This window comes from Strix uralensis, chromosome 6 (assembly GCF_047716275.1).
Source record: "Strix uralensis isolate ZFMK-TIS-50842 chromosome 6, bStrUra1, whole genome shotgun sequence".
NCBI classification, from domain to species: Eukaryota; Metazoa; Chordata; class Aves; order Strigiformes; family Strigidae; genus Strix; species Strix uralensis.
This window is the reverse complement of record NC_133977.1, coordinates 33658356-33676711: the sequence shown is the minus strand read 5'-3', so window position 1 is coordinate 33676711 and position 18356 is coordinate 33658356. Positions and strand designations below refer to the sequence as shown.

General features: G+C 38.5%; 1 protein-coding gene across 6 annotated transcripts in view; it reads left to right on the top strand.

Moving 5' to 3' along the window:
* The window catches only part of MYLK (myosin light chain kinase), a 218379-nt gene that overhangs the window by 61343 nt on the left and 138680 nt on the right, over positions 1–18356 (top strand). For all 6 annotated transcript variants that reach the window (XM_074873611.1, XM_074873610.1, XM_074873609.1 and 3 more), the window contains one exon: positions 1935–2092. In XM_074873611.1, coding sequence (XP_074729712.1) covers positions 1943–2092 — 150 coding nt within the window. In that variant the 5' untranslated portion in view covers positions 1935–1942. Of the gene's footprint in view, positions 1–1934; positions 2093–18356 lie in introns of those variants that run through there.

Genomic DNA, 18356 nt, shown 5'->3' with positions numbered 1-18356 from the left:
GCATATGGTTCTTTGATAAGTCAAGGTACAAAGATAATTTAATTTGTGTTTTAAGGAGTTGCTTATACTGGAAAGGGAGACTTACACTGTGCTCCCAAGTGACTGGGTGTCAATACAGAGATTCACTGCAAGATTAACTCTCGTGTAAATGAAGGCAGAATTTCTCAGTTTAAAGCTTTGCATCATGGTTAAGGAAATCATTGTTATTCCATTTATGTGTTGGTCTCAGCAACTCAATTGTTAGAAATGCTAGGTGATTTTCTTGGGGTTTTGTATGTTGAAATACAGAAATGCTAACAGAACACCATTCCAGAAGAAATCCAAACTCTTTGTCGTCTGGATTCTTATGAATGAGGAAGGAGATTTCAAGCATTTTTTTAAAATCTGTGTGCATATATGATTTAACTGATATCTTGGAAGGATTTTAATTCTAATCCATAGTTCCTGACAAGTGCATACTATGAAGCTCTGTGGCTGCCACACATTAGAACAAAACACCCTCTGGAGGTGCCTCTTTCTCTCTGTTGACTGTGAGGGAGACAAAACTTCTAGTTCAGATTAAACATCTAATTTCCAGACTAGTGACTTCCATGAGAGGAGCTGCCCTCTTAAACTGTTTTGATTAATGTAGGGAAGGTGTTTCTATATGTTTATGGAGAATGTCAGGTATGCTATGTGGAAAACTATGTTCTCAGACTGAGTTTTCAGATGCATGCATGTGACATTGCAGTATAAGTCCTATTTGGAAATGAATGAGTTTTGTGTTCCCCTGCCCCCCAAATACCTGCAGCCTGTTCTAGAAAAAGTATCCCTCATACAGTCAGGAATAAAGTGGCCCTAGTTTAATTGATTTTTCTTTTGTTCAAATTGAAGTTTCACTGTTTACTCAAGTGTTATTTATTGTAACTTTCATCAGAATCAGATGAATAAATACGTAGTCTTGGATTGGTGTTTATGGCAGGGGATTATGACTAGAAGCCCAGTGTTCTTCATTGGTTAAACATGACATACTGGTGGGTCAAGCCATTTCTCAAGTTTTTTCCTTTGTTAAATTTGTCTATTAAATAGGCATTTTATGGTGGGGCTTCTAATGTACATAGATGATTCATGGAATTAGTACTAGGGTCAGCTACTACTTTTTTTTTCTGGAAAACCTGAAATTTTACTTCTTGAAAATACAATAATTTTTGCTTTCTGTTGGGAAGTATGAAATGTGTAGCAGAACAATCACCTCTGAAGCAGATATCTGTAATGAGGTCTCTAAAATGCCATTTTTATAGCATTATGAAATTTAGTCTCCATGCCATTTTACTAGTCTATGTGTTGTAGAAGGATTTGCAGTAAAGTAGAGACTTGGAATTTCTGCAAAAGTATTTGTTATGTCCTAGCAGTACTTTGGAGGGAGATATCCAGATATTTCTTAAGATCTTGAAAGCATGGTATGAAAAATCAGATTTTCCACATTCCCGCTTGCAACTTAAATCCAGTGCAAACAGAGGTCTCTTTATTTCATAAGTACTTGTTTAACGCTGGCTCCACTTTTGAGACTTATTGATTTTGGTGTGTTCCAGGCCAGGAAAATCAAAGTCACGTTGTGAAAATATCCTCCTGAAATAAGTTATTACCTTTTAATGCAGTTGTAAAGGATGACTTTTTGGTTAAGGCTCTGGCCTGGGCCTTGAGAGTTCAGACTGAGTTCAGCTCAAGGCTGTGACCCTGACCGGAACTGTAGGCACACCAGGCACACCCTTCCTGGGTCTCAGTTCCCCACCTAAAACATAGCACTTGTCACCTTGGGCTGAAGACTCTTACTATGTACATGAATATAGCATACATATAGAACAATCTGCTCCTGATCTGATTCTTGGCTGCTACTGTAAAATAAGTGATTAATCATCATAACTTCTATATTACCACTTATTTCTCTTTTACAGTCTACATCATGGGGGATGTGAAACTGGTGACATCTACTCGAGTCTCCAAAACCTCCCTGACACTCAGCCCACCTGTCCCTGCTGAAGCACCAGCATTTACTCTTCCTCCTCGGAATATCCGAGTGCAGCTGGGAGCCACCGCAAGATTTGAGGGGAAGGTAAGAAACAGATGATGGAGGGCTTCTCCATTTGGTTTTGCCCTTTCCTGAAGCTGCCTAGTAGGCTGCAAAGATAGTGAAGTTGCCTCTGCAATATGGGACCTTTACTCAAGAAGAATACACCAGTGTTTACCCTCCTGAGGAGGCAGGAGCATTACAGGTCTCTTTGAGTAGAGTGTTGCAAAACCTGAGTATGTGCTAAGTATAACCTAGTTGAGCATACCAGGCACTGAGCTTAGTATCAGTGGAAAACTGCTTCAAGAGCTGTCTCATATTCTCCTACTGCATATTTGTCTCCCTGCATCCCAAATCTGCCTGTTCATGAAGCTTCATGTGTAACACAAATCTAACCCTGCTACAGCATGTTCTTCCTAGTAGTCAAGCTGGGAATCTGTGAAGAGAGCTGTGACATTTTTGTATATGCACCTCCTGCCATATATGTTGTTAATCAGAAAGCAGAAAGAGCATTTTCAGAGGAAAGATAGATTTGTTCAAGGAAACTTGTTAACCCAAAGGGTTTAAAAGGGTGTACAGTGAGGTGTGGACCCCAGGTTCTCCCCTTCCCCTCGTGCTGGGGACACTGAACTGTACTTACTGGCATCCATATTTTTTTCATGCTTCAGTCCTGGTATGATCTCTTCCTTGTTCTAGCTACCTTCCTTTCTCCTCCCTTAACCCAAATCTTCTTCCTGGAGCTGCCAGTTTTCCCTCTCAGCCCTCTCAGTTTCCTTCTGTCCCTGTCACGCTCTGATTGCGTGCTGACAGCTATATCATCAAACTGACCACACTTTTAATCTTTGAAGTGGTGGGACTTGTCTGACAGAGGCAGGAAACTGCAACTTTACCATAACAAAAGCAAGGGCTAGAAGGAATTTGGGAAATTCATAACTTCTGAAACTCTAACTTAAACAGAGAGCCGGTAGAGGGCATCTGATATTTATCTTATTTGTTTATGCAAGAGCGGGCCAGGAACTAGGATTTTTTTCAATAGGAACTGGGAAGAAAAACAATTTTTGGCGTATATACATTTTTAAGTGCAAACCCAAAACTTAGAAGTTCTTGGATTTGTCTTTTGGCATTTTTCATAGAAAGCAGATAATTTCACTGGAAGTGTTTAAACCAAAGAACAGATTTTATCAAACATTTAGAAAGATTTTTTTTTTAAATTATCTTGCTTTTATTGTGATTTTAAGGCACCAGTCAGAAACCCTCCGTGTGTATGATATTGGCTAGTCCCAGTGAGTATTCCCTTTCCTACTGTTTTTATGCTTCCGCCCCCTCCTATTTCACCTTGCTTTGTTGCAGATACAGTGCAAAAATGGCAACATGTTGCTACTTTATGCATGTAACACCTATGCACAGTGCTATTCTAACTCTGACTGGTTCTTCCAGACAACACTGCAACTGGCAATAACAGTACAGTGAAATCAAAGTTGAAGCATGTGATGTTGCTAAGATTTGGTTTTACATATGTTTCCTAATTAAAACCTCAAGTGGTATATTTTCAATTTTTAGTGTACTCTGAATACTTTTTATTATTAGTCAAATGGAAGCAATTGTAAAATGTAATGACATACAAGCTAGAGTGCCACCACTGCTTTGCATTTTTTTCAGATCTGGTTTTAAAGTGTTATTTTTTCAGAGATGCTTATCCCCTTTTTAAAGTCAATTTGAAGGCTGGAAAAGTAAAGTCTGAGGGGGGTTTTTTAGTAGCTTGGAAAAAATATACACAAATTCAATACTAATTAAACTGACAGGCTTAGGTTTGTTGAAGGAACAAAGCTTTGGTTGAAGTCCTGGATTGAATGTACTTGATGAAAATCTAAATCCCAATTCTGCTCATTTGGTATATGAGCATGGCTGAAACCTTTAATTTTCCATCCTTAAAACGGGGATGATAATATACTAGTTGCATGCACGTTATATAATAAACTTTTAATGCTGAAAGTGCTTTTGGAAGTGCCAAACATTAAGTGCGCAGCTTCACTGAAACACATGTGAGATCTGCAATTTGTGGCAAGTAGCCTGCCCTAATGGTTTGGCAAACCAAGATCACATGATGACAGCCACTGTCTTTGACCCTTCAGCATGGAGTACCAAAAGCATTGCCTGCTTTTTGTGCAGCCCAGCTTGCTGCCCTGGAGGAGCTTTTGTTTTACCTCTTTCACCTAACACAGGTGAGAAGGAAACATGTACCACAGCTGAAGATGTGAACCAGCCAATCTTTATAATTGTAAATTAGTTCCAAATTTCCAGGAATCCACCCTAGCTGGAGGCTGAGATACAAACTTGCAATTTTAATATTATTGTTTTTTAGAGGGGAACAAGATGAATTGTAATAATGGACATAGACAGTAATGAAGCACAGCATGTTCCCCATATTATCTTATGCAAGAAAAATTAGGCTTTTAATTATAATACTGTCTATTAAAACTGAGTCTGTGTGATCTGTTGTTTACAATGTAACACCGTTGGGGAGATTGTGTTCGGTTCTGTTTATAACTGGTGGGTTCAAATTAGTATTTTGTTTGTGCTTCTAGTCTAGTAACACGGGCAGGGTGAGATGGAACAGTTTGAAAAGATAATGTTGCTTAATAGCTGCAGCAGCCTGCAGAGCTTGTATCATCTGGGCCCATCTTCAGCTGGTTAGTACCATGTTGCTTCTTCCATCACTTTAATGTTCCAAAGGTTCAGAAGGACAGTGGATCTGTTCAGAAGGACAGGTTCAGAAGGACAATCTTAATAAAAACCATTTATTAAGATTTAGTAATAGAAGTAGCTACTGAACAGGTTTTTCTATCCTGGAAAATAGGCTACAGATGTTATGATGGGTTGTTGCTGACACTCTGCTTCCTCACACAGTATAAATATTAAACTAGACTCAGGCTAAAGAAAAATAAAAAGTTTCAAAAATGGCTAGACAGGAGATTTTCTTCAAAGAGTTCCTCTGCAGTGGAATTAATCTTATCAGAAAGAACAAACATTTTGAGAATCTGAGACAGGATATAAATCTGATATTGTGATGATTCTGTACTCTTATTAAGGGAACGAGGAAGAGAGGGCCCCAGAGTCAAACTTGTTGCTTTTCTTTTCAGTGGCATGTAAGATAAGTTGTGTGAAATGGCATTTCAAGATCAAGGAGAGTGAAGAAATTGAGAAATAGCACATAAATATAGCAAATTGGAGGTAGAAAGGATCTGGAGTTGCCATTAACAGGAATTCTTTTTTTTTTTTCTTTTTTTTTTTTCCTGTTCTTCCCACTACCACCCAGGTTTTCTTATAAAATCTCAGCAAGTTTATCTATATCTGACTGCAGACCTCAGTTTTCCAATGTGACCTCAGTGTAAAAAGTTAGCTCATCATCTTTCAAGTGTATGAGCATGATTTTGGCCTGGAGCACTGACTGAGGGGTGGAACCACTTAGTAAGGCAAAGGCAAGGTTACCTTCCCTACATGCTCCCCAAACGTCTGCTGCACGGACATCTCAGTTGTTCATCAATCAGTTGCTGAAGTGATTTTTAGGGAAACCATCCCAGATTATTATGAAATTGTGTTGTGGGTTCCCAGCTTGTTAGGAATTGATTGATGTGCTGTTCTTCAATTCCACATCGTGTGTGAGGTAAACAGCTCAGGGTAGTAATCTCCTGCCTTGTGCTAAGGCGTTGTTGCTTGTCCATTAGAGCCTTTAAGATACTCTTGGAAAAGAAGAGCAGGCCAAAATGTTACCAGGTTTTAGCCATGTATCTAGTTTAAAATTCAATTTGTTTCAGTCTCTCACTCTCCAAAACTCAGCTGCACTATTCTATAGCAGAGGTTCAAAACATCACAGTAGACCAATACGGATGCAAATAGTATAGTTTTCCATACAGTCAAGTGAAATGAATTTTGCTAGCTTTTCTAATTCTCATGAGGATGGCAAGCATATATTAACGAGTGTGGTGGGCAGAAGCCCCTAGAAAATTTTTTTTTTTTTAACTGGAATTTGCAAATACGTACAAGTTTTCTTTTCTTGTGATGGGCAGAGGGTGGCCACAGATTTTCACAACTGCATGTTTCTGTGCCTACCTGATTTCTTATTATCCTGTTTACTGGTCTTTCAGAGACTACAGGCTCAGTGACTTAAGACTGAAGCCTGTCTTATGTCTCAAACTCCATCCTTTTTGAGAAGACCTCCTTCATATTTAAAAATTTGACTTCTACTGGACAGCTTTATTTATCCAGCTCTATGTTCCCACTGTAACTGGTTAGAGGGAAAGATTGTAGAACCTAGCAGTTATTTAAATGTTGCCCTGACTCCACTAGGCATCCACCTATACCCCCAGCTTCAGTGCTGCTCTCAGCTTGACTTGGCCCATCCTAGTGTTAAGGCTCAAGTTCAGCTTTTGCTTGGGTTTGTGAGCCTTGCCATGTGTGTATTAAGATGGCAAGCTAATCATCCCGTTCCCTTTCTGTGTTTAGAAACACTGAAAAGTTCTTTCATGACTGTCTGTGGAAGGCTTAGAAAGCAGGTTGGCTTTCTGTGGCAGAAAAAAAATACGGGGACCCTGAAGTCCTGGTGATGTGTGAGGGTGAACAGAGCAGCAGGATGGACTGACTCCAGCAGGGCTCTGCACTGTGACTGCCCACATAAGGAGTCAGTGAATGTCGGTGCTCTCATCCAGGTTTCCCTAGTCCATGTTAGCTTCCCTACAGAAAGATACTTCAAGGCATAGAGAGATTTACTTAGGTTTCTGCAGCAAACTGGAGGAGAAGCTGAGAACAAAAAATGAGGATATTTACTGTTCTCTAACCATTGAACCACATTCTCTTGATCTTTCCCTCCCTATTTTAAGCTTTGGGTTCTGAGACCAATAAAACAGTCTGCAGCAGGGTTGTTGCTTTAAAAAAATTAAGGTGGTTGCCCAAAACAAGCATTTTTATTTGATAACTATGTGATTAGCTGCCCACACATAATTTTGCTGAACTTAAATAGCAATAGACTCACTACATCAAAAATACAGCATAAACACTTCTGGTTCTTTACTGTAATGTCACTGAGTGTCAAGCAGTAAAAAAAATGACAAGTCAACCATCAGTTTCCAACAAACTGTTCCCTGTCCAGAGTGGTATTAAACTCCACATTTGACTGCGGCAAGCAGTTAACTCAACCTGCTTTGGCTGCACACATGTATAATTTTTGAGGGTCATATTGACGGTCATTAATTTTATGAGCCTAAAGAATACTTGTGCTACAGCTCCACTTGAGAGGAACAGCCAAATGTCATGCTACAGACCACAGACTGATTGCCTAGGGGTCAGGAAAGAATTTTTCTCCTTGGATAAAGCATTGCACAGTTGGCAACAGTGCAGTAAGGGTTGTTTTTCTGCTTCATGTGAACCATCATATATGGTCCACTGCCAGAACCAAGATATCAAACTACTAAATCTAGTCTGGTATTCTAATCCCAGGGAGCTAAATTTCATGTATTGAGTAGATGTTGGGGTACTTAGTTTGTTGCCCATCGAGTAGTTACTGTTTGGTTCTTCCCCTTCCATCCCCTCCAGGTAAGGGAGCTGGATGGTAAATTTTAAGGCAAAGCAGGTCAATGTCAAATCCTGTGCCTTTTAATGTGCTTTCCAGTTGTCCTCCTACCACCCTGCTGTTGCAACACCCTATCTGTATCTGTTCAAATCAGTTAAGTCCAATGATGTGCATCAATTTGCCAACTTCTGAGCTGCTTTTGCTGCTGCTGGTTGCACAGGTACTCTTTGAAACATTGTGCCTGAGAAAATAAACAAGTGGGTCAATGAGAAACAAGAGGCAATGGGAAGATTGACAGTGATTCTGCCATATGTTCTGAGATAGAGGGGAGACCCATTTATGTGGTGTGTTAAGAGATAAAGGAAGTGTTAAAAGAAGCATTGAAGGGAAGCACTCCCACAGTGTTTGTAAATCCTTTCAACTACCTGCTAATGGAAAAACTGAGATCTAACCAATTTGTTTGACTGTGGCTGCTGCACCAGCTTTGCATGGCAAAACCTTTGTTATCTTCCCTTTGCTTTGGACTTGAAGCAGCAATGTGTGCTCTGTTTCCAAGCCTCAGTCAGCAGGCACTCCAGAAGTATGCCTTAATTACATTGTGTGTCTAGATTTGAGATGGGAGGATCTGAAATGAGAGAAGCCCATGTAATGACAGAGGATGATGACATGGCACAAAATCCTTTGCTTTTGGCATGAGATGTTTGCAGTTACAAAATGTACTGGGCAGCTAATTGCATGAAGCTGCCAGTGGTTTTGGATCTGCGCTTTCTGGAGAGGTGCCTGTTCTGAGCCATATGAGGAAGAAACTCAGGATAGATCCATGTTTTCATGGGAGACAGTTGTCTGATGAAAGTGAATGCTGTGGGGGGACTTGTGTTGATCTGTAAAACTGCCATGCACTGTGATACTCCCAGAAACCTGATACGAAACATTGAGGCATGTTTTTGGGAGCAAAGAATTGAAAAGTCATGGATTTGACTGGAGATTTTATTTGATCTTTCTTTCCACGTACCAATGAACCATTCTTGGGGAAAAATGTGGTGTGTTCAGAAGTTACTGAAACATTTTGTATCAAACAGGCATTGGGGTATAGACAGACGAAATAAAAAAGGAAAATAAACACAAGTTAGGTGGCTGTGAACAGCTTATGGCACACCTTTTTTCTGTTTGGATCTTCTACTGCTATTTCTTGTTCCTTGGTGTAATTGACCTCCCATTATACTCACCACAGTGCTGGTTTTTTACCTATTTACATGTTTGCATGAGTAACGCATTCATTATTTTATTTGGGTTTATTTTATTGTATAACTCTGTATTGACATACAGAAACAGTGGCTCAAAAGAGTTTCAGCTTTAGGCAAGGGCAAAGTGGGAGTGGCTGCTCTGCTCTGAAGGGGTTATGGTGGGATTCAGTCAAAATTGCTTCCCCACACAAGTGTCATCTCCACCCAGAATTATTCAAAGATGCTTTCCTTCATCAACTGACACAAGCATCCATGTTGATACCCATTTTCCCTGCCATATATATGATATGTCCTTTAGAAAAAACTGCTGGGATGCAAGTTGTTGCTCAAGAAATTTCTAGGTTTTAGACAGGAGTGGTGGTCTGTAAACTCTAATGTGTCTCTCAGTCTTTTTGACTCATAAATTCACTTCATACCTGTCTCCCTGTCACCTATGGCCATCATAGTTATGCTCAGGACTTTCCAGGTAGAAGTATTTAAGCATTCCTTGTGTAGCCTGTGTGCAGTGTGTGTGATGATCCTTTGAAGTGCTGGACTTAGTAGACCATCCCATGCAACTGATGATCTGTGCATGCACTGAGGCAACAGCCAAGATTTCTGGATGTTTGGCAGCAAAGTTTGGTCAGACCTTTTGCAGAGTTGCTCTGATCTGCCAGACGTTCAGAAATCCTAGACAATGCTAAATATCCTCAAATGCCACCCAGACAAAATTTCTAAGGAGGAAAGAGGCCATGACTGGGGGAAGACTGGACATACAGTTGCCATTTCTCAGGGTTGATTTTTTTTTTTTTTTTTTTTTTTGGTATCACTAAACCTGTTTTCAGTAACCCACCCATCCCCAAACTGTGGAAGAAATGTGTTATTTGCCACTATCACATTTATTATTCTGTTTGTTTTCTATTTTCGTTCCTGCCTTAATTGCCTATCTATAACCAGTTGGGGACAGGAGTTCTCTGCTGCTTTGTGCAATTCCAGAAAGATTGGCTCCCTATTCTTGATTGTTTTGGTACTAACTACAGTAATTAAAGTAACACCAAACCCAATTTTTAATAATAATAATAGACATTTTTTAGAACACTTCAACAAATACACATACAGAGCTAAAGAGAATCTCTTATTTTTTTTGTGTAGAATCTACATTTTAGCTGAAGCCAGACCATGCATTTGTGCTGCTCTTGGTCACCACTTTTTCTTCTTTACTTTTTCTTTAACATGTTTCCAATTATTTAGCATTTTGAGATGGAAGCAATTAAAATCACATGAGGAACCTGTCGATAAAATTCTGTGTGATTTAATTCTATCTACCTGCTCCTAGTTTGAGTTGGGGGAACCAACAACCTGTTGACTCTGAAAAGTTTATTGTAGATATCTGTTTTGTGATCACCCCCTACTGTGGTGTATTGTCATAAAGCATGGCTTTGTGTCAGCTTAAGAAGGTAAGTGTGTTTGTTTAAGGATTTATCCATAAGGATATCCCTAGGGTTGATTTTGAAGAAAATTTACTTCATTAGTAGGGATTTCTGGACTTACTATTTTTCTGTAGTAATTGAATAGAAATCAGAGAAAAATTTCTTAAATTATGTATTGACACATTTGCAGAGGAAAAGGAGATATAAAGTACTCATATTGTGGTGTAAATGAGGTTCAGTCTGATACAAAAGTAATGATGGAATAAATTCCATGACTAATCATGAAGTCCACCATTTAGGGATGATAAGATAAAAATGTCTGAAAAAGGAATAGAAGAAAATCTAGCAGTTTCCCAAGGGAAAAATGGCTAATCAGCATATCCTAAATAGCTGAACAAAGATATGTTCAGAGATTGAGTCTGTGTAAGTTAGGGTAGAAGTGGTCAGTATAATTCTTCTTATTTTTCTTGTCCCATGATGGTTAATCATGAATCTTTCAAATTTCAACAAAGTCTTATTAGATTCTTCAATTCTGCTTTTAATTTGAAAATATCATCATCTAGTCTCCCTTGCTCCTTTGGACCAGTGTGTAAGTCTTTGTCGTGGTCAATTCACTGGCAATAAAACTCATCATGTAGCATTGTGCTTTCTTATTTAAATAAATGTTCTTAGTAATATATGAAACATGGCTGCAACTTGTCATTATGATGTTTTAAATTTGCTATTTTGGGGAATTGTGCATTGACTCTTTTCACACTCATTATAGGTTTAAAGGTTAAAGAAGACCTAGTAACTGGAACAGTGTGAGCAGTTAACGTTCTTTTCTTGTGCTGCAATAGCCTGTAGTGGTGTAAGAGGGATGAAATGGGGAAAAGGCTTTTTGCTGCTTTTTTTTTTTCTTCCAAAAATATGCCCTTAGCTGGAAAAACTTTAAATTTCCTTTCTCTAGCTGACCCAAAAGGTCATCAGACATGCATTTGGCTAACTAGGAATGTATTTTCCTTCTCCCATCATAAGCAAGGCTTCAACTTTACTCCAGCACCTTGCCTTCATCTGGCTGATGAAACCACAAAGGTCAGGGAGGGGTTCAGTGCCATATATAACTATGAGAGCATGTGAAATAGCAAAGTATGCATTTAACTGTAAATCTGTAAATTCATCCCTGAGAGTTTTCCCTAAATTACACCAAATGACACAAAATCACACTTTTGGTATAATTCTGCTTTTCCCCTGTAGGAAAAGAAGGTAGTCATTAATAGACAGCAAGCATGATGCATTCAGAATCTTTGCAGAAGGCCACATGTGGAGAAGGTTTATAATCAAAACACATCATTACTTACTGCGGTTTTGCTCAGTCCACACTCACTCTAGCACCTAGAATCCAAAGCTAAAAATTTCTGCTTTTGACATGTTACTTGGCTCTGTTCACTCATGGATACAGTATGAAGTTTGGAAACCTACTGGGCAAAACCAGACAACATACTTTTTTTTTTTTACATGTAACATCTGGACTGCCTAGCATCTAAAGTGCATGCTGAACAGAAAATAACATTGCTGTGAATCGTGTACAATTTGACCCGTTCACGAAGGAGAGAAACCACTGTGTCTGACAGGGAGCAGCAAGGGCTGGCTGCTCCCCAAAGGAAAGTGAGCCAGGAGCCAAGGGTGAGCCATGCACGGGCTGTGCCATCACCAATGGGCTGCAGTCCCACAGGCTCCAAACACAGCAGGCAGTGCCATGTGCTCTAACGGGGTCTACTGATGGTCCCAGACATGACAAGCAATGAACCAGGTTCAGGATTCAACCAGAGGGTACAGTCAGGAGCATAAGTAAGCTCTTTGTGCTAATAGGAGCCAGAAAATCAAGGCATTCCACTGACTGGTCATCCCTGAGATGACTAGTCCAGTATAAGGGCCTTGAATTGCCTGCCTAAATATGTTGAATTTATTCTTGTAAGAAACTTGACAGCCAGATTATTTGTTGGGAGTTAAATCCTGTTTGTTGACTTACAAGTTAGTAACCTAACTTGTGGGCTAGTCTTCCCACATTAAGGATATGTTGCAGTGATATTCTAGAGAAGGTTTAAGCTCTTATGTCTGTCTTCTTCAGAGGAGCTTTAGGGATATACACCGTGAGAGAGAGAAAACCTGGAAATGTTCCATTCTCAAAAAATAAAAAAAATCTTTTTCTAGGCTTTCTGATGATGAAGATAGCTTTATTCTCTGTAAATCAGTGCATTGCTGTAAACCTGCAGCCAGACAGAACAAAGCAATCCTTGTCTTCTGAAAATACTGTGGCTAAAACTGCTACAAATTCCAAGTCAGCTTTGCATGCCTTTATTGCTTATATAGAGACCTTTGTAATTCATGTGCAGAATGAGGTGAAATGGAAAAATAATTTACTTTATCTTTCTTTCTGAATTTTCCTTGCTTTTCTGCACCTTTTCAAAATACTATAGTAAATGTTACTCTATGGAATACACTTTTTATTAGAAATACAACAGCTGAACTTACTAAAATACTAATTAAAAGTTATTCTGTATGCCAATATGTAATGTATACAAGAACTATTCATTTAAAGATGACAACAATCTGCACATGTAGCCCAAAGAAAATGGAGAAGCAAAGACTGACAAATTAAATAATTCTGTTCATGGTTACTTGGCTTTTGGCAACAGAATATTTAACTTTATTTCATCCAGCTCCGTGCTCTTGACTCATGTTGAACCAGAATGGTAATTTTCCTCTAGCTGCACAGTAGAATCAAATTGTAACTGTGTGGCTTGAGAGGTTGCCATTCTTTCCATGTGCCCCATAATACACAAGCAAGCCTATAGTTATAGTTATGACGCATGTATTATTTAAATTGTTTTTGCAAAGCTTAGAATATTAGTGTAATGCGCACTATTTTGTAAAAGCACCCACACACATGGTAGTATCTGGTATCTCATATCTGAAATCTAACTCATTTATATCACATTCCCATACTCATCAGGAAAACAATTAATAAAGAATTTTTCTGTTCTGTGAACACTCTGGAACAAGAGTTCAATATACTTAAGCCTGATTCTTTTGTCTGTATAAATTGTGGTGTTTCTTTGTAAAAGAGTAACTCAGCAGTTTGTCTCTACAGGGGGACAAATATAAATATTTCAAAACAAAGTTATGTTAAAACCCAGGGCACTGGAAGAAAAATTATGATAAAATCTTGGAATGACAGATTAAAGAACGATGGTAAATGGTATTGATTTTTGCTTATTTCATGGTACCACTTTAACAGCCTAATTCAACTGGAGTCCTAGTATATGACTGCTGATAATATTTAACACATAGCCAGGCCAGACTAGAGTTGGGCCCTTCTCTGGTGACCTTCTTAGCTAAAACCACAGTAGAAATAGTCATTGTGACCCCCCTTAACATTCATGTGGAGTGAGGCACACTGAGATGTATTGGTTTGTGCAAGATCACACAGAAATACATGCCTGGATTCAGAACTGAACTGCTGTCTTCCAGAAGTTCAATTCCCATCCAGTACCTTAGCCATGAACCTATCCCTATTGGAGAGAAATGTCTTCTGATTTTGGAAGAGAAAGTTAAAATTTGCAATAGGTGCAAATATCACCAATTAATAGGTTCAAATATCACCAAAACAGCAGGTGACTGCTGTTGGATTAAGAGCATCACAATGCCAGAATTAGGTCCTCAGTGCCTTGACACAAAAGCTAGTTTGTGTGCCTGTTGGGATATGCTAGTGGACAGAACTGTAGACAAAGATTTGTCTGCTCAGGAGACTCTTACACGCTCATAGGTTTAATGGAAAACATTATGTTGGATTTGTTCAGATCTCTCAATAGGAATGCCAGCAACTGCAGTTAAGTGGAGCTCTATTGAAAGCATATGCAGAGTAAGCACTTTTTCCACAACCTAAACAAATGTAGCTACTTTTGAGTGCACATGTGTGTTGCTCTTACCAAGATCACAGCAATTTTAGTTTTGAGAGAAAGCATTAGAAAGAAGAGGCGAGCCCACAAAATTTCTCTTGAACTCAGCATGTCTATAAATATTTATTCTGAACTGTTGAACTAGAAATTTATGGCCACATCAATTTATACTTAGTATTTCAGTTAGTGCTTTGAGTGTTTTTTTTCTTTTAAACAGTTCTTGCTCAGCCCTTAATTTTTATTTTAAACACAGCATTTTGTATATTGCACTATATGAGTTATCTCTGCTAAGCTGTTATTAAAAACTATATGTGTGAAGCCTAGAAAGGTTATAGGTTTTGCAGATTATTACAGAATAAAATGTCACTGACAGTTGCTAATGAGCAGTTGATGTTGGCAATAGGCTTGTGTATGGAAGTCTTAATTATTAATGCATAGTAGTAAGTCGCACATAGCGGAATAAATAATGCAATGAGAAATGCTAGATGTTTGGGCTGTCTAGTATATTCATATCTTCACAATCCAACACTGCATTTTATACCTCTTTGTAATCACATCAGTTCTACTTTTTAATGAAATTTAAAACAAATGTCATTTCATGCCCAGTGTGCTTGCCAGCCCTACCAAGTAGCATTAACAGTGAAGCAGTACACATAACTGAGGAGAATTTTTATAACCTATCCAGAGCATTTCAGAGCTTTGCCAGAAGCATTCGTCACTATCAGCAGACAGTCTTTAAATGAACATATAACTGTGCGGTCAACTCAGCAACAAAATCCCGTTTTAGCATTTTCTGTGGCCACTGCCAGACTCCTAAATTGAAGGAAATAAATCTTGTCTGGCTGGAAATAGATAAAGTACGGGCATGTTCATTCAGAGCAAAGAGTTTTTGTTACCACCTTACATTCCAGATGTGGATTGTTGCCCTTAATTATGAATTTCATAGCTCCAAATATATTTTCCAGTAGCTGTGTGTTTTGGGCACAGAAGGAAAGCACATATTTTCTTTTTTTATTAATCTTCTACAGTAGATCATGCATACTGTGTGTGCTTATGTAAGTGTATAGAGATTCCTTATCTGTTGATAACACGTATTGATACTGAATTCCTAAGAACAGCATCCCCAAGCTAGGAAAGTATGAAGCTGAAGGTTAGTGGCATAGCTCCTACAAGAAGATAGGGCCACTAGTATTTGGTGATGTGTAAAATAAATTCACATCCTACTAAGACAGAAACTTCACATCAGTGAGTAAAAAAAAAAAAAAAAAAAAAAAAGAAATCTTTCAGTCTTCCAGAAATAATATGCAATGGAAAAATTAGTTTTTTGCAAGTGTTATTACAGTGAATGATGATCATTCTTTTGAGAAAGGAAAGAAACAGAGTGGATTGTCATCTTTAAAAAGTGATTGCCAATTCAAACCCCAAATATTATTGTTATGAAGGGATCATTGCTCTGAAAATAATTGATGCTGTTTAGTTTTGCTTTTTTTGTCTGGTATCAGCAGTATTTTTTGACTTGATGATGTCCCAGTCTCAAGCTGTGGCTCAGAGTGTCTGGATTCTATGATCAGTTCTGTAAAATAAAACAGCTAAATGTTTACAGTTTTCCTTCTGAGTGGGGACATAAACACATTTTGCTAATGACAGAGTTAAATGTTGGTGTTAATTTCACCCTGTACTTGACAGGGGGCTTCCTAGTGCTTCTGCTTGGTCTAAACAATCTTTATCCACCTTTCTGAATTGTTACTGGACGAACGATTCACAACTGAAAGTAAAAATCTTTGTCAAGTGTTAAAAGCTAAACTTTTGGTGGTAGGAAGAGGGGAGATAGTTTCCCAACAATTTGTTTTTATGGTGTTAAACTGTTTTATGTTTCAGCCTTTATTCTAGTTCTGCCAAATAAAATTTATGAACAAAAGTAGCGGCAAACACAGTAAATCAGGCTGTCCTGTTGAAGTGGAAGTGAACGAACTGTTCCTGTTCTAACACCTGTCACAACACAGTGAAACTCTGGTTTGATTTTTCAAAATCTTGTTTTCTGTAGCAGATTGCTGCTCTGAAATGAACATTGATCCTATCAGGAAATTTCTGGTGCGCTCCTAAATTCATTGTGACTGACTTGAAGCAGCTGCTTCATTTAGTAATATTTGATAAACATCTTGATTCAGAATCACTGAAGATGGGGAGCCAGAGAAGGCTAGGGAAAGAGACCACATTTTAGGGGCTTACTGGGCTATGTGGGACAATTAGCAAGAGCCTTATATCCATTCAGCAGCCACAGTTGTTTCCTTTTGAACTCATTTACATTCTTACTGCATAATCCTAAATGACCCATAACCACACACAAGATCAGATATTTCTTTGCATTTTTTTGCATTTTAAGCTATTTGAACTATTCAGCACCTCATAAAATTTAACACTTTTTAAAAGGCCTTAACATCAGTTGGTCTATGGGAAGAAAGCTTCCTCTTTGCAATTTGCCTTTTTTTTTTTTTATTCGTTAAGGAGGTACTCAGAAGCAGACAAAATTCTCATTAAAATTGATGAGAGTTTCACTCAAGAGAGGGCTGCAAAGTTTATCTTCCCTTTTTTGCTGAGAGCTCTTGTGCTTGCCTTCGCCTTTGAAATCTTTTTGGCCCATTCTACAGACACTTCTATTCTGCAGAGCTGTATGGCAGTTTTGAAGTCACTGAGCACTGACAGAGTTGCATTTTATTTATGTTCCTCACATTCTCCTACGGTGGTGAGTTAACATTCTCTTATTTGTAACATTATTTCACTGTTTCTGTTTTGCTGCCAAGACCCTGGACCTATTCTGTCTGGAACCTCTTTGCTATTACTTGATAGTGTGCACTTTGATACCTGTATACAAACACATTAATAAGAAGTTGATGGCTTCAGTCATTATTCAGGGTAAGAAGAGCAACTGCCCTCCTGTGCTGCAATTTCAGTTCAGTCTTTGCATTGATTGCTGCAATAGCAAATCTTTTGGCAAGGAGGAAATATGGTCAGATTATTTGATCTAACATCATTAAATATGGAAAGCTAATTTCCTTTTAGTGAGAGTTTGGCAAAGTCTCTGAGTGTCTCCATGTCTCACATCCTCAGCTATGAAGTCAGAGTGATACCTTCCCACATGCCAGCTACCTATTTTGGAACTGAAATTGTCTTCAGTTTGTGCGTAACTCAGTATCCTTCACACTCCTCCTTTGATAAAGTGTCAGAGTGTCACCACTTTGCTGAGACCTTGTCATCTTTGTGTGCCAATGTAACTCATAAAAATGTGCAACAACTACAAGGGAGTAGGAGGGAGCCAGGACAGCATCTGGGTGGCAATGGGGGAAATAGCCTGATCTTTCTCCTAGACTTTAGCCGAAGTTTATGGCATCTGACTGCTTTTGAATTGCCAACCTAGACTATCTACTTTAAAAAGAGGAAAAATTGAACAATGACTAAATATAAATACAGATCTAAAGATGGACAGGCATTCAATCTATTTATAATCCCATTTTAAGTTCAGAAAACTTGTATTTACAGAAAAAAAAAGGTCCAGGTGAGCTAGATGGGTGGTTTGCATAAAACTCTCCTCATGCTTTTAATGGCTACAGCTCAGCTGGCTACAATGTGTGGAAAGTAAAAAGGCAGATGTTACTGCTGGTAGAATGATTTATTAAAGCTCCATCAAAAACCCACTGCCAATCTGAGACTGCAACACCTGTGTGAAAATGCCCCCATTAGTGTAACAGAGGTTTACAACCTCTGATTCACTTGCTGATTGACACTATAGCTACACAGAAATGTGTTTCTCTATACAGTGTGTTCCCCTCATCCCCTCATGTCCACTGTACTGTAAAGGGTAGAGTCCACCTTGATAATGTTCTGTATTTCATCTAAATGATGTTTCAGGCTATTTGGGGGCTGTCTGAAAACTCCTATAACAATGTTAATTTAAATGAAATAAATTTAAACTTATTCTTTAAATGAAATAAAATCCAGTTCAGGAAAAACACCTATGCATGTGATTAATTCCAAAAGACATAAGTAGGGATTAAGCATTTTCTTAAGAGCTGCATTAATTGGGGCTGGTGTTCAAACTTAGACATTAAACTCAAAGCAGCTGTCGCCCAGTGCTGCTCTGAAATTCCACTT